The sequence below is a fragment of the Thunnus thynnus genome, chromosome 6 (genome assembly GCF_963924715.1).
Source record: "Thunnus thynnus chromosome 6, fThuThy2.1, whole genome shotgun sequence".
NCBI classification, from domain to species: Eukaryota; Metazoa; Chordata; class Actinopteri; order Scombriformes; family Scombridae; genus Thunnus; species Thunnus thynnus.
This window is the reverse complement of record NC_089522.1, coordinates 2,744,529-2,762,044: the sequence shown is the minus strand read 5'-3', so window position 1 is coordinate 2,762,044 and position 17,516 is coordinate 2,744,529. Positions and strand designations below refer to the sequence as shown.

The 17,516-nt window shown below is 41.7% G+C and overlaps 1 protein-coding gene across 4 annotated transcripts in view; it reads left to right on the top strand.

Annotated features, from left to right (window-relative positions):
* Nucleotides 1-17,516, top strand: part of flna (filamin A, alpha (actin binding protein 280)) — a 61,966-nt gene that overhangs the window by 9,857 nt on the left and 34,593 nt on the right. For all 4 annotated transcript variants that reach the window (XM_067591290.1, XM_067591293.1, XM_067591291.1 and 1 more), the window contains exon 3: nucleotides 16,806-17,057. In XM_067591290.1, coding sequence (XP_067447391.1) covers nucleotides 16,806-17,057 — 252 coding nt within the window. The remainder of the gene's footprint in view (nucleotides 1-16,805; nucleotides 17,058-17,516) is intronic.

The following is a 17,516-nucleotide window of genomic DNA, read 5'->3' as shown; positions in this document are numbered from 1 at the left end:
GAAGTTTCTCCCTCTTTCTTTCTCTTTTCTTTTAACCAGTTTACTTTTAACTCCAAAACTATATTTTTTTTGTACCCGAAGTCATTGTTCTGACAAATGACTTCAGTTTTTTTGTTGACTTTTTATGTCCAAACCTCTTTCATTTCTCTTTTGACTTATCTTTTGCTTCTTTACTAAAAATGGACAAGTAGTGATATGCAACAGTGCCCAGTGTAATGGTGATTACTCAAGAGAAGCCAGTAATCAGTCAATCAATTAAGTTCATTTGTCACATGTAATCACAGGTACAATCACAGTGAAATGTAATCCTGCCAGTTCCTTCAACTTGTGCATTAAAAAGAGTTTAAATAGAAAAGGAATTAGAACTGTAATCGAACAAAGAAAATCTTGATGGACTGAAGTTCAACCTACTCTTCAACCGATCGATTGGTCGGGGGGGGGGGCGGAGCGACATAGCGTGGTTACTACACTACGGCGTTAGCAGGTGATATCTTGTGTCAGCAACATTAGATATCCAACAAAGGCCAGAGACTATATCGTATTGAGTTGTGGTGAGCTTTAAACTCACCACTTCTAAGTAGAAGGCAGACGATAACGTTATCTTGGAGCCTGACAAGCCTGGGCAAGGCCTCCTTTCCTCCGGGCAGTTCTCCTGCTCTTGTCTCCGTCTCAGACTCACCCTGGTCAGAAGCTGTCTCCTGGGCCTGCCGTTGGGCGTGCAGCGCTTTCTCCTTCTTCTCCTTCTTCTTCTCCTGCTTCTTCTCCATCTTCTTCTTCTTCTTTATGGCAGGGGGCAACCAGCATTAAGGTGCATTACCGCCACCCACCATGTTGTTGTATTGTATTTATTGGGACCGTGTACAGTGTTAAACATAAATGATACCATTTGATGTACTGCACCAGAGTTAGCTTATAGCTAATTTTCATCTGCAGTCCCTTAGGCAGGTCACAATTAAAACATATAACAGCACAATAACAAACAGTAAAAAGCAAAAAACACACACTCCGACACATGATGTGCTGGATTTATAACACAAGACAAAACCAGAGCATCATTGCAAAACAGAATGTGGCAGAATAATCGATTTATCTTGATTATCTTGTTTTCATAATCGTTGGAAGCCAAAGTCATAATTGAAAATAAAATTCGATTAATCGAGCAGCCCTAGGTTACATAGCTGAGTAGTTTTTAGTAGATTTTTTAAAAAATTTGGTTTTGAACGTACTGATGGAACTGCAGCTCTTCATATCATCAGGTAGGACATTCCACTGAGTTGTGGCTTTCACAAAGAAAGCTGATTGCCCAAAAGCAGTGTGATGAAATGGTATGGTACAATCTTGTATAGAGGATATTCTGGAGGATCTAATAGAACTTACTGAGCGAGTATACACAAAGTCATGTAGTGGAGGAGAGGCTAAACCATTTAAAATTGTATATACTTGGCACAAATTTGAGAATAATCTTAAATTCTCGTAGCTCAGTAAGTTGCATTTCTCCAGTACCCTACAGTGATGAAAATTAATTGGCTTTTTGTCCAGAATTTTTAGAGTTTGTTGGTATAAGGATGCAGCCTTATGGCTGTTTCTCAAGCCTGCCCCCAACATGTGATGCAAGTTGTACTTTATGGTTCTAACCGTTTTTTTTAACATGTTTCTTAACGTTCAAATTTGGATCCAGTGTCACATCAAGATATTTAAAATCAGTAACTATGTCAATCTTTTCACCTTTTATGAGAATATCAGCGTTATGAGGTGGTACCATGGTTTCAGAGAAAAACAGGTACCAGAGTTATCTACCCCTACAAACAAAATCACACTATCTCCTCACTAAATTTTTGGAGGTTGGAAACCCCAGACTCAGCGCCTGGGGTGGGTCTGGGTGTAACACCATTGATTGTCCGACCAATGAGAATTTGTTCAGACAAGAGCATATCGACCAACAAATTGACCAACTGACCAGAAGGTGTCAACCCTAATAGGAATAATAATAATAAATGTATGTGTATGATTGGAGGGAGGGGGGCAGTGTCAGGCAGTGACATCATTTAGGACCCTAACGGCCTGAAGATAGAAGCTCTTCCTGAGCCTCTCAGTGTTGGCCTGGTGTGTCCAGTACCTCTTCCCAACCGCAGCAGGGAGAAAAGACCATTATCCAGGTGGTTTGGATTGGATAATGATTCTCCTAGCCTTATTTATAATCATTCTCCTAGCCTTATTTTTGCAGTACCTGGTGTAAATATTCTTTAGGCAGGGTAAAGAACTGACTGTTGTATGTTCAGCTGAATGAACCACTCTTTGCAGGGCCTTGCGGTCCTGTTCGGTGCTGTTTCTGCACCAGACAGTGATGTTCCCTGTCAGGGCACTCTCGATGGTGCAGGAATAGAAATTCCTCAGTATTTGAGGGGATTCCTGGAATTTCCTCAAGTGTCTGAGGTGAAACAGTCTCTGTCTTGCCTTTCTTACCACTGAGTCAGTATGCAGTGCCCAAGTCAGGCCCTCAGTGATGTGGACACCAAGGTACCCGTTGATATTAAGGGGGGTGTTGTTCCTTCCCTGCTTCTTCCCAAAGTCCAGATCAGCTCCTTAGTCTTGCTGACATTCAGAAGTAGGTTGTTGTCCTGACACCAGCAGGTCAGGTCCTCTACTTCCTTCAGATAGGCCTTTTCATTATCTGTGGTCAGGCCCACCACCGCTAGGTAGAAGAGGTGTGTCCACCTACCCTCACCACCTGGGGTCTGCCCGTCAGGAAGTCAAGGATCCACATGCATAGTGAGGTGTTTAATCCCAGGTCCTTGAGCTTTGTGACAAACCTGGAGGGAACTATTAGTGTGTTAAACGCTCAACTGTAGTGAATGAACAGTAATCTCATTCAGCCACCTTTCTTGCCCATGTGAGATAGGGTGGCGTGGAACATGTGTACTATGGCCTCTTCTATTGATCTGTTGGGATGGTAGGCAAACTGTAGTGGGTCCAATGTGGACCAGCTGTTCAAAACGTTTTTGCTTGCTGGCTGCCAATGGCCTCAAAATGAGCATAATGTACTCCAGTTGAAGAGCAATCAGAGCCACAGTAACTGTGGGGCTAGACTATTAGTGACTAATCTGTTGATTATTTTCTTCAATTAATCATTTACATTACAAAATAGTTAAAACAAGTTTATCAGTTTTCCAGAGCCCAAGGTGACATCTTCAATTAGCATTTTTGTCTGACCAACAGTCCAAAGAAATTAAATTTACAATCATATAAAAGAGAACAGCAACAAATCCTCACATTTGAGAAGCTGGAACCGGCGAATATCTTTCTGTTAAATATGAAGCTGAAGTCAGCAGCTAGTTAGCTTAGCTAAGCATAAAGACTGAAAACAGGGGGAACCAGCTAACCCAGCTCTTTCTGAAGGTAAAACAATGCACCTACCAGCACCTCTAAAGCTCATTATTTAAGTATGTAATCTTATATGTTTAATCCATATTAAAAAAAACCACAGTTTATCTTTCTGGTTTTACTGGGGGTTATTTGCCATTATTTGACTATTTCTTGACCAGGACCGATGACTTCCTGGAGTATTGCTGTGACTGTGAGGTTGCCGGACAACCAGCGGAGACTCTGGGAAGTCACTGCACCTAGCCAGGAAATAGTCTGGCATATAACCCCCAGTAAAATCTTAATTTGTTGTTTTTACACTTTCTTTTTGGTATGGATTAAAAAACAGGATATAACATGTTAATTAGTGAGCTTTAGAGGTGCTGTTTTGTGGGGTTTTTTACCTTTGGGAAGAGAACGACGAACTGTTTCTAGTCTTCATGCTAAGCTAAGCTAACTGTGTCCTGGCTCTGCCTTCAGAGTTGGTGTACAATCTTTGAGAGTGGTATCGATCTTCTCTTCTACCTTGGCAAGAAGGCAAATTTTCCAAAATGTCTTACTATTGCTTTAAACAATTAATTGAATTTCAAAATAGTTGACTAAAAATGTTCTGTTGATTAATAAACGGATAGTTTCAGCCCTAAGCTGGAGTGCAGAGATTGTTTATCAATATCACACTGCCTTCACATGTGTCACTAGCATCACTCAGATGAGGGTTATACTTGCAGTGGAGCCCACCCTCTGTTCTAGTTTTGATCAGTCTAGTCTCAACAGTTAACAAACTCAGCTCTGCCCTGCAGTATCCAGCCACAGAGGCACTCACATCACCTCATATTCCCAGCACACACTGCAGGTTAGTCTTCGCTGTAATGAGGTTTCAAACCAACAGGTAATCTCTCTTTCTGCAGTTTTGACAAAACCCCACATGATCTGGCACCAGCAGCAGACACATGATTACTGATAAATCCAGAGGAGAACTTGCATGTATTTAGTTAAGTTTAAGAGTGGCAAGGCTGCCATCTAGCAGGCAGTGGGCTGAATGAGGTGAGATGCCTTGCTGAAGCACTAATCAGGCTGTCAGTTATGGCTCATCCTCCATGTGTCTTGCATCAGTCTGTGTATCTAGTTTTCTGTGATTATAGTTCTTTTTTAGATCAATTTAATCTAAATCTTGCATCCAGTGAGGAGTTTCCTGTTGTGCTCTCCTGTGCATGTGTGGAGATGACCTGTGCGCATATTCCACTGTGCTCATCACACCTTTGTTTGAACAAGCTCAGTCATTCCACTTGGCAGCATCCTGTTTGTGTGTGTGTGTACAATAAAGCTTTAACACACACTAGCTGTTGAGCAGACGAAAACTGGCAGTAATTAAATATTGCTTTCTTTTGCACTGATTTTCATTCCTTGTCAGCAGCATCTTTGCTCCAGTCTGTCAGCAGCCCAGCCCGGATTTTAAAAGTCCTTCATAGACCTTTATCTGTGCTTGACTGAACCTGTGTGGAGTTGTAGAAATGTTAAGATAGCAGCAATGTGCCAAACGCTTCCCATCAGCCACATAGGCAGGACGTGAAATAAACAGAGCTGTGGTGTAACTTTGTAACTGGTTGCTCTCTCGTCTTTGCCTCGAAGTAGAGTGTGCAGGTTGCGACAGACAGCCTGTGTGGCAACAAACAGGCTGTCTCCTCCTGTTACATAGTTGCATAATACTGAAATATGTGCTATATTACTGATAAAGGGGTGGAAACGAGGATAGAGGAAAAGATATAATGCTGTTGTAAAGCGAGCCATAGAAAAAGACATGGAGTTAAAGTCAGTGTAAAGGAAAATCAGAGATTTCTTTTGAAACACATTATACATGTTAGAAAATAATTGTTGAAAACGTTAAAAGACTGTGAATTATGTAGTACTGAATTGTGGAGTTAGGCCGTTTAAAATGTTTTTCACCGTTTCTGTGCTCTGGATTTGTTATGGGTGTGCCAAAAAGGCCGCACCGTGACGTAGAGGCGTTACCAGCATGACCCCACCCCAGCACTATATAAGAACTAGAGCGCCCTGGCTTCGGCTGGGTGTGTAGGCTGTTGTTTGCTAGTAGCAGCATGCAATACTTTCATTGTAAGTTTAGCATTAGTTTCCTGAAGCATGCTGCAGTCACAACAGTAGATGTAAACTCTCTGGGCAGATAGAAAGGTCTACTATGTTAGCAGAGCAGTGCCTCTTGAGAATGGCATTGTCTGTGCACCAAGCTTAAATATAAATGCACAGTCCCCCATGCCCTGTACATTGGCAAGGAAAATGCTGGGTAGAGATAGCCATTGAGGAGTTAGCCTTAGCTTAGCCATTAGTGCTCCTTTCTTCATCCATTTGTTTACAGTTTCTCCCAGCCGGTGGAGCCGGGCTGATAGACACCGGTGTCATAGTATTAGCTGTTACTGGTGAACGGGGCCATTTTCGGTCAATGGTAGCGCTCAGTGAGTTATTTCAAACCCAACTGACTTGTCTGTTGACGGGTAGTGTAGAGTCGGTGTTAAAGCTCCGGTCCACCGAGAGGATATATCTATGTCCCACTGATTGTGCAGCAGTGCTGTGGGAGACGTGCCTGTGTGGCTGCCCTCTCTGCCTCTCTCTCCAGTCACTCCAGTTATCTCTCCAGTCACTACAGACGCAGCTGTGGTTCCAGCCCCTCACCAGCACTTTTCAAAGAAGCAAGTAACATCGACACTGAACTTCACTGAAAATAATGACAACTTAACATAACGATGATTGGCGATGGATCGCTTGTGAACTACTTATTACTTAGTTACATTTTTATTGAAATAAATCCACATTTACCTACAAAATGGGTGCTGAATCAAACAGTGGCTCCTAGCGTTACTTTATTTTTGAAATATCATCCATGTTGCTTATCCTACACCTACAAACAAATTGTATATTTTTTTAAGGGAGTTCAGCATGAACATAGTAAGGTTCAGAGGCTGAGAGACTGTTCAGCGGTTTCAGTGCCTTCAGCAGACACGTCCACAGTGTTTCAGAGCTCAGAATACTGCTTGTTTTTATATAGTTTAATTTTAAGTACACTGATTCAGTAAACACTCAGTAAACATTGAGTACAGTTAGACTAGCAGTCTCCATTAGGTCGGGCGAGTTCAAAGTTCCCTCCCTCCCTCCCTGTCCCTCCTGCCACAGGAAATAATGGATTAATCCTGGAAGGCTACTGATGTAGCACTTCTCTCCTTATGAAAGTAACACGGCAAGTATTCGACTAATGAGAATTTGGTTGGACGAGGGCATATCGACCAACTAATCGACCAGTCGACCAGGAGACTACAGCCCTACTGCAATGAGCTAATATCAAGTGATATATCAGCCCAAGCGTTCAGTCTTTCATTAAATTCTGTCCAAATGAATGATTCAGAGTAGTGGTGGGTGAGATGGATAAGATATTCAGTCACAGAATATGTAATTTTATATTGCTATAGCAATATGTGATAGAGTACATTCTGCCAGAAAATCAATGAAACAGTTTATGGATTAAAGAAGCAGATGAGACTGTCTGTATCTGATTACTCTAGTGAAGGAAATGCTTGACAGATCAAGCCACCTCATCACATTGATGCAAGACTATTGCATTGCTGTAAGGCGGTCCTGCTGTTTATTTCCAACATTGCTTGCAATGACCAACCAACACAACCAGACAGAGCTTGGTATAAATGGCATGGAACAATCCCTGAAGGGCTGACACATTTCTAGAGCCTCAGTGTACGTATGGTCATATTCATAACCCTAATTCTGAACAAACTGTCATTAAAGCTGCTTTGATCAGTATTATTAATAATGGATCCAATGACTATTTGTAATGTCAAAGGTGGTGTTTGTAGTTACGAACTCAGAGAATTATCACCCAACTCTGCAGTTCCCCTCAACTCTGAGCTTTTTAGCATCTTTCAGCTCATTATTTTGGTTTTACGGTCCGCAACTTTTTTTTTGATGAAAGCTGCAATGATTAGATAATTAGTCAATCTATAGGTTGCATCTTGTGCTTTGGAAAAGAAGGATCGATTGGACTTGGATTCATCAGGTTGCCAGAAACAGGAATCCAAAGGAATGTTGCACTGTGACTCCTGGTTGAATGAATAGGCAACTGTTTGCCAATATGTTCACCATATCAACTTTATAAGGTGATAATATGTAAACGCCATGTTTACAGCTCGTTTCTGCTCCCCTTAAGTTTAAACTAGCATTCCTGGGTTCTTACAGCAATAATGCTAACGCAACTCCCACAACAGCAGCATCAGTCATCAGATAATGAGAGAACACTACGTAGTCCTATTGGGAAGTCTAAATAGTTTGTTTACTGAGTGTCGCCAACATCAGGGATGTCATACAACATCAAATTTAATCTTCTGTCTTCAGAAACAAGATAAAAGTTGAGAGGGTGAGTTTCATAGTGTATGACGGAGAGGAATGTTGGCCAGAGAGTGAGATAACGGAGAGTTTAGATGTTCAGTTAGGTCAAAATGGATCACTTCCTGCCAGCTCATTATCATTAGCATAACTTCCTGTCTGCACAGGCGAAAGGGGACTGGTCAAATGGATACTGAGGATTAGTAGAGTGCACATTCCCATTCAGCACAGTGGTATTCAGGCTATTGCATTACATCACAGAGTTGGAAATATGTCCCAACACCCCATGCCTCATGTTCAGACCGAACAAGCGGACATAAAGCAACGTTTTATTCTACTTAATCACAAAAATCTGCAGTCGTTCAGTAAGATATTTAACTTATAAAACGACACTGTATGGTGACAGTTATTTGAGTTTTTGCCTCGTGCTTTTCTTGCTGTTATTATGTTACAAGATTTTACCTACAAACACACCGCCTGGGTTCCCATGCCAGAAACGTGTCTGGAGGGGATCTACTTTTCCAGACCTGAATCATTTTTGCCAGGCCAAGAACTATCAATTACGTGGAAACCCAAACTCTGCTCTTATGGTTGATCATAGTTTTCCGATGCTTCCAGGAAACAAACAGTTGATTAAAGCCACATGGTATTTATTAAAACTCCCCATTCATCATTTTATGTGGTGCCCATGTCCTCCCCTCACCTTCTCAGCCTCTGTCTCAGCCTGTCTGTTCTTGCCTCTCCTTAGCCTTCCTCTATCCCCTTCAAACCTCATTTTCAAACCCATTCAAACCCTTTCAGCCTATTTGGTCTCCTCACACAAATAAACATATCTCAGCCCATCCTCAGCCGGTGCTGTTGTCAGTACAGGCTATAAAAATGTCCCACACAGCACTTTTCACTGCCTTTTTTTTTTTTTTTTTCCTCTTTTCTTTCTTGGCCCTCCACCCCCCTCTGCCCTCCCTTCCCTTCTCTTCCCCTGTCCTGTCCTCCCTTCCTCCTCCTCCCCCCCCCCGTCTGTAACCAGAGCTCAGGGAATGGGAGGGCTGCCAAGATCCAGTTTGCTTCTGCCCTTTTAAGGCTAAAAAACCAGGAGGAACTTTTTCCAATTGGAGGGGGTGAAGAGAAGGAGAGCGGAGGGAGGGAGGATGACTGGAAGGAGTAGAAAGGAAGAGGAGGAAGTGTAGTAGCTCCAGTGTGACTTGTTGCTTGGCGTTAGAGAAGGGAGGGAGGGAGGAGAGGTGGGAGGGAGGGAAAGAAGAGAGAGCTCCAGGTCGAAGATTTTCAGCTTTTGGATGTTTGAAGCTGAATTCATGTTGCAATTGTAAAGCAAATGTTGTCCAAAGATCTATAGGAAGAGATGGTTTTTTGGTCACATTTGTGACTTTAGTTTCATGTCCTATTGTTCATCTTGCTCAGTTTGTATTGTGGGAATATAATGCACACAGAATACCGCATATTAATATGTGTTAGTGAGTGTGTCATAAGGGCAGTGTGGAATGTGTGACATTTCCTCAAAGTGTTCTGACTGACTGTGTTTGGTCACTCCAACCCCTCCCCCTTTTTCCAGTCATGTCTGTGTGTGTGTGTGTGTGTGTATGTATGTGTATGTGTTGGCACCATTGTACTGCTAGACCTAGCTCACACTATGACTTTCTTAATGTCTGAGTAGTCTGCCAAAAGTAAATTTGTTCAGTATGTATACTCAAAACATATATAGTTCCACTGACTCGGTGCTGTGCATGTGGAGAGTGTTGGGAGTATGATAACGGTTGGGTGTGCTGCGTGTAAATCCATCACAACTGCTAGTTAGCTCACCACAGCTGTAATCAGCAACACAGTTTAATCCAAGAGATGCCATTTATTCCAATTACTGAAATTTAGGAATTCAATAAACATTTATTTGATTGTTTTTATGTGGATATGCTTTTTTTTTTTTTTAATAGAATTTTGATCAAGACTGTATTGTACTGAAGGACTGAGCAAGACACTTTGTACTTGACAAGTAAACTGGTCAGTTCTCTTTAGTGGACAAACAATATAAGAGACATTGTTTATAAGTTCATTTAATTTTTTAAGTTTTTGTTTTTTCTGTTTTTGAAATTCCTGTCAGCTGACACACAGATAGCCTACCAATATATCTGCAATAAGCTAATATCGGTAGACATATTTTCCCGCCCAAATTATCGGTGTAGCTTGAGAAGACAGTATAGGCCTGAACATTAGCATGTAAATTGGCACTGTTGACCAATATGTAGTTTAATTAGGCTCAAAACCCGTGTACATAAAAACCAGGCACGTGCACGTGGTATGAGCACACAGAACAGTATCCGCGAGGCTTTCGAGGGAACATTTCTGCTCCACATACACAAATGTAGTCCGCCAGCATGAGGCTGTGATGAGCTCGACCTACGCAGTCGCAATGGCTCAACACTACACTCGCTTGTTCGTCAAGTTGACTTTAGACAGTCCACTCTTTGAATACTGACCATGACATTTTGATTGACAGTTTGGTTTGATTACTGACACAGTTAAAGACCAGCAGTTGCCTGAGAGAACAAAGAGAAACATTAATAATGATATTCAGCAGCTGATTCTCTGCATTTTTTACCACTTACACTTAGGAAAAAGTGGTAGACATTGTAGCAAAAGACTGTTTAAACCCGCTTTCAGATTTGTGAAACCTTTATATTGCTTATGAAAACAGAAAAAGGGTAATTTCACTGATATTTCTCCATCCAGACCACATTAGACCAGGTCTGGATCAAAAACCACTATACTCAGACTTGTCAAATCTGGACTAAATTAACAGGGAGACTCCAGAGAGTGATTAAAACACAGTTTCAGAGTCCAATCTGAAACTGGATTTAAACAGCGTTAAGGTTTTTGCTACAATGTCTAAAACTTTTTCATAAACATTAGTGGTAAAGAAAAAGAAAAAGGACAATCAGCTGCTAAATATCATTCTTCAATGTCAGTTATCAAACCAAACAGCCAGTCAGAGGTTATGGTCAGCGGACTGTCCATTCCATCCCTGCCTCCAAAGTCTCAAAGGTCAACTTGATGAGTGAGCTGGTGTTGAGCAGTCGCAAGTGTGTAGTGAGGGTTGTGCTCGCATTCATCACAGCCTTGTGCACACGGAGCAGAAATGCTCCCTCGCAAGGATGCTTTCCCGCTCGGGGATACTGCGCTCGTATCGTGTGCACACACCTGGCTTTTGCGTGTGCGGGTTTTGAGATTAAACACCATAGACCAAAGGCAAGGTGTCTTATTGACAGTGCTGAACAGAGAGTTGGAGAATCTAAAAAGCTTATCAGCTGTGTTGCACCATCCACTTTTATTTAACCATCTCTGTCAGAGTATAAACTTCTCTATGAAAGAAGAGTGTGAGGTCCCTACATCACAAGCTTCCAGACTCATATATTTTGCTAGAACACAGGGATGGATTTTGCTGCCACTTTCTGGTGTGGCTGAGCTACTACTCAGTTTTATTATGGACTCGCATTGCTTTTTTTTAAATTGATAATTGAATTAAATAGACAGGAAAGAGATTCATGGTCATATATTGGTACATAAAGCTGTCTCCTGACAGACTCGCAATTGCTTGTTATATCTTATCAATATATATCATATACTGTATACACACATAGGGATAAAATGAGTGATGGACAGGAAAAGGAAAGACTTCAGGTCTATCAGGACATCCCAACCAGACTTACTGTTTCGTTCTTACAAGATCTCAGATCTAATCTGCTCCAGATGTTGCAGTACAACCTGAATATCGTGTAGAACCTTTCTCCCGCTGACGTCCCTCTCTGCGCTTTGACCTCTTTTCCCCTCCCTCTCCCTCCCTGTGATGCTGAGATCAGGTCAGCCTGTGGGTCAGGGGTTGCTATGATGTCATAACAAAGTCAGTGGGGGGAGGCTGCAGCAACGAGCCAACCAGATGAGTCATGGGAGTTTTTGGGGCAAAAGAAGGATCAACCACAGACACGCACACACTCCATACAGTAGCCTCCACACTCGGTTGACTCCGTCGCTTTCCCTCTCTCTCTCACACACACATACACACACTCGTACAAAGGGGAGGGGGGGGGTATGAGTCAGCACAGGGGGAGTCTGCAGCAGTCTGTGTCCGTATATGGGCTCTGTTAGACTTGGTACGCTGTGGTCTGCTGGGAATGCTGGCAGATTCCTTGCATTTTTAATGGTTTTGTGTATGAGAGGCATGAATCAAAGAGCAACACGTATACAGCCATTATCAGAACATATGAGCACTTTCATGTCTTTGCCCTTGAGAAGGAGAAGGACAGCTGAGATGATGCTCAGAACTGGACAACTTTGATTATTGTTTTTCCAAGCTTTATTGATCTTTTTACGTCTTCCGTACGTTTTTTGGTCAACTACCACTTTTGTATACTTTCAGCTACAGAAACCGTTCAATTATCAAAATGTTCAGCTCTTTAAGGACGTTTATGCTTGTGTTCACTTTTTTTTCTACCTTTTCTACTTTTTAAAATATTAAGCTTTAACAATTTTTTTTACAATGTAAGTAAATGGGAGCAATCTTCAAACCTACTCCACTCTGAAATGCCACTCCTTCTGCATACTTTCAGCTACAGATGCCATTTAAACTTTAAACAGGTCACAAGACTTTCAACCATCAAACTTGTGTTCAACATTTTAAAATCTTTTACCGTTTTTGAATTATCACAGTTTACGTTTTATGCTTTTTTTCACTACTTTTCTGAGTTTATAATGGTTGTGTATTGCACTCCTTAGTGTGTCACATGACCTGTGATGATCCTCGCTCCTGCTTTTTTCAAACATTTTTGACTTCAACCCTTGTAGCTTCCACAAATTTCACTTCTCATACACAACTTCTACATCAAAACATAGACAAATTAGTCTTATTTCAGATCATATGCATATTTAAACAATAGGACTTACACTTTTTGAATTTTCTACCTCAACGCACCAAGAAAGTCTTTCAGCTGTCTCATTGACTGTTATGTCATTTAACCTCTCACTGTCTCAGGCAAAAACACAAATGTGCCGACTTTTGAAACTGTGATTTCTCGTCCTGCTGCGGTCTCACCAGGGCAGGGGAAAAGTTAAACCTCTTACTGATCAATTACACGTTATTTAACCGTGGATCTGGGCTTATCCGTTTGTTTCACTAGGCCAATGCTAGATGTAATGTTAGCAGTAAGACTTTTGGGAGTCATGTTAACTGCTGTTGAGCCAAAGCGCAGGGCTGTTGCACCGGCTTTTCAATCTCATGCCACATTTACATCTGACCATATGACTTACATGACTGATGGTTGATCATAGTTCTCCTATGACTTACATATGACTTCTGCATAATATAAGTTTATATTTAAGTTGTCTTGGCAACACACCATAGGTCACAGTATATTAGGCTATATAATATACTATTAAATAATTTATTTGTTTATTTGGCACATGCCAGCTAACACAAACCCTGATACAGACACACACATACAGATTCACATACTGACATACATACATGCAGACACACACACACACACACACACACACACACACAGTGTCATTTCCAATTTTCAAAATAAAAGCCCCCAATGTTCAATGTATGTTAACAGGAAACTAGGGATGGACCTACTTTTTCAAAATAAAAGTGCTTATAGTTAACTCTTGTCAGGGCTTAGACCTCAGCTGATGTTTTATCTTTATTCCAAAAAAGACAATTAAAGGAAACTTCAACTTCACCTCAGTACACTTCAGCTCATTTAAGTCCTTGCTCTAAAACTCCCATTTGAACTTCTTTCATTGCTAACGCTATATTTTGCATCCCTTTCCAGCTTTTCTAACTATTCGTACTGCTTTTTCATGCATTTTCAACTCTTATCTACAGCTTCATGCTCCATTCAAACCTTCAACTGGTCCATATCTTTAATGCAACAGTTTTATTCATTTCCTAATTTGACCCACCCATTTCCTATTTTTCCAATTCGTTCGTACTCCTTCAGCTACTTTTCATCCAAATTAATGCCAACAATCCGGTTTAGTATCAGCCTTTCAACAGCCAGCATTCACACATGCAGTTTCTACAGATATTGTCTCTCTAGTTGTTTGTTTAGGTCCTAATAACATTGATCAATCTGTTGACAGAAAATGGAAACTTTTGATGGACATTTTTCACTATTTTTTTTTTTTTTTTACATTTTATAGGCTGACAACTATTAAATTGAAAAGAAAATATTTAATTATAATAATTATAACTTTAGTAATCATTAGTTTGTGGCCCTTTCTGCTCATGTTCTGGTAATGTTGTGGTCCTGTTCTAGTGTGTTTTGCAGTGGTGGCTGATAGACTGCTATGTGACACACCCCTGCTTTAGCTGATCTGCATTCCTACTGCAAGTACCGACCTGTGATACACATGTGAACACACCTCCCTATCAGTGCAGATGACATTTTAGCTGTCAGTTTTATCTCTTTGTCTTTAGGAGCATTTCTCTCTTGCCCCCCCCTCTCTCTCTCCTGCATTCTTTATCTCCCTTACAATCACTCTTTCCTTTCTCTCACATGTCTCTTGCTTCTTGGCTTTTCTCTGTTTCCTCTTTTTCTTCTTTCCTACCATTCCAGAGCAGATTGAGTTGCCCCTTGGTTGCTATAACGATCCAGCTTACTCAAAGTTCCCATGGTAATGGGTCATCCAAACAGGCCTTTCGTCTGACCCTGCTCCGCTTAATCACCATGCGGAGTGTATTTTTCCACTGGTAGCAGCTGATGTCATGTATCGCAGGATTGGCATCTTTGCCAACTTTGCTCTCTGTTGGAAATCAGATGAGCAGCCAACTGAGATGGACTTAGAGATGTCCCAGATGTGGTTCTGTATGTAGGCAAAGAACTCATCTCATTTAATGGCATCTGATGTATAACTTGGGTTTTTCATTTCATTACTGGACTGCTGCTACACTCCTCGTCTTCATCATGCATTAAAGTCCCCTTCCCCCTTTGGTTTAGACCCCCATGTATCTCAACTTTGCACTCGAACCCTTTCTCATAGTTCTTGGCCAAACAGCTTTCAGACCCTCCTTCTGCAGGCCTTAAATATTCAGCCTTTTCAGTAGCCCCAGTCCCCAACTGCAGCCGCAGCACTCTCATGCAAAAACATTCAAGAAAAAAAGAGGCTCACTTTAAAATCATTCAAGACAACATTGTTGTCGAGGTGCAGCCACTCCTACCAACAGTTACCCCAGTCAAGACAACAGTGACGCAACAAATTAAGTTGACAACGATGTGAACAGCACTGAGTCAGAATCGCCTAAAGCTTCTTCCCTGTCCAAAGATGTTGTGTTTTTATAGCCTCATTCTGTCTGTTGTCAGGCCTTCTGCATCCCTTATCTGAGCATTGATAAGTCTGAAATCACAGGGAAACATCTGCTGTCAGACATGGGATTCACATGCATGTCTATATGAACAGACCCAGAACCCAGACCTGCAGAGAGCCTAAGGCCTATCAGGGCCCATCTGTACACCATATCAATATACCGATCAGCACCAAGCCTCAAATCCTTACGAGGACCAGAGCTTTAACCCTTTGTCCCAGGTTTTGCGGTCAACTAGGACACACACATACACACACACACGCTGCTCCACCCTTTCCTCAAGGCTGGTCCTGAGCAATCATCCCCTCCTGATCAACTGCATCTTATGCAACATGTTTGTGCACGCTGCAGTGTGTATGTTGGGTGGTGCGTGTATGTAGTTATCTTCCTCATGCCTGGGCTAGCTTCTGGTTGCATCACTTTCTCCTCTGCTTGCAGCGGTGCATGTGGCTCTGTCTGAACACAGAGAAATGCCTCAAATGTAATGTAGAGTAAACAGACATGTTACTAGATGTGCTGCTGTGTCATTATGTTGCAATATGGACTGCTCTCTGTTTGTATGTGGGCAATTTTAAATCTGTAATGAATTATCCCAAACCTGTTGTATATTAACAGGAATAGTGTTGATACATAAAATATCCAAATTTTTCAAGAGAATGTTGGCTGTAAATACTGAAATACTTATATACTGGAACTCTTGCAACATGATTCATCCCAAAAAATTCCCTACACTCATCATGATACTCTTTCTTTTTTCTCTCTTTCATTTTCTTTCCCCCTTCTATGATTACCTAGGTTATGTTTCAGACAGAGATAGATTTATTTCTTCAGTTGTTTCATGTCTTGAACAGAACATGTGTTCTGGCAAATTAATTTGTATAGCAGCTTTTAAACACAGAGGCATTTCAATGTGCCTTACATAAGGCAAAGAAAAGCAATAAAAACACATAGGTACATAGGTACTGATAAGCAATCTTATTTTTTTACTTTCTAAAGGGAGGCTGAATAATAATGGCCCCAGAATTGAACCCTGGGGGACTCCACATGGTAATTCGCCAGGATTTATGATCACCAGTGACAACAACATAGCCCTGTCTTTGAGATATGACTTGAACCAACTGAGGACTGTACAAGATAATCCATTCTCGACAGAACACCAGTCTTTTAAAGAATGTGCTAACACTAAGCAGCACAAGAACTGATGTTTTACCTGAATCAGTATTCAGATGAACGTCATTAAACACCTTTATCAGCGCAGTCTTAGTACTGTGATGTCCAAAAGGCCATAAAGTATCTTGTTGGAAACTATCACAATCTCTCCCCAGACCAGACCACGGTCGATGATTACTAGGTATGCATCCCACTCCCCCTTAAGCTTTATAATAGATAGCAGATAGACTCCAGGGTGAGAGAAATTTGTAAACGTGGATCACAGATCATTGCAGATCCTCCCTGCTGAAACACTGACAGTGACACAGAGGATGACCAAAGATCAGCACAAACATTACTCTTTTCTCGTCTGTTTTTCATGCCGCTTTTTTCTCCTCCCTACATTATTTATGATCCTTTATATGCAACTGTGTTTTGAAGGAAGGTTTCATCTTAACATTAAAATAAATGGAGTAACATGACTTAAGAGCTATCCCCTCTCTCTTCCTCTGGACTCCAGACTCTAAAGCCATCGTTGATGGGAATCTGAAGCTGATCCTGGGTCTGATCTGGACCTTGATCCTGCACTACTCCATCTCCATGCCCATGTGGGACGAGGAAGAGGAGGCAGATGACGGCAAGCAGAAGACACCCAAACAGAGGCTGTTGGGATGGATCCAGAACAAACTGCCTGAGCTTCCCATCACCAACTTCAACCGGGACTGGCAGACTGGCCGGGCCCTGGGTGCCCTGGTCGACAGCTGTGCGCCAGGTGAGCGGAACATCTTTGTGTTCTTGTGTCATGGAGAGGGATTTGTGTGTGTGTGTGTGTGTGTGTGTGTGTGTGCGGAGGGTGGGGACGTGTTTTGTGTATTTCAAAGGTCAGTGGAGATGAAGAACTAGAATGTGTGGGTGTGTGTGGTGTGCATGTGTTTCCCCCACAGCCAGGGTCTGAAATGAACACCAGCCAAATACCAAGTGCCTGAAACATTTATCCCTGGAGGGTAAAAGATCAGTCAGGGTCACCAAAACACTGGCCTGTAACTTTTTGAGATTTTATACAGTCTTTGAATTCTGTTGCACAAATCTATCTGTCCTTCATGTTAGTAAGCACGTTAGACTTTAAAAAAAAAAAAAAGGAATGTTCTTTAGTGTTGAGGTGTTCTGCATACAACAGTGACTGATGGCTGCAGACCTGAGGTCAGGTCAGGGAAAGCGTGAGTGCATAATT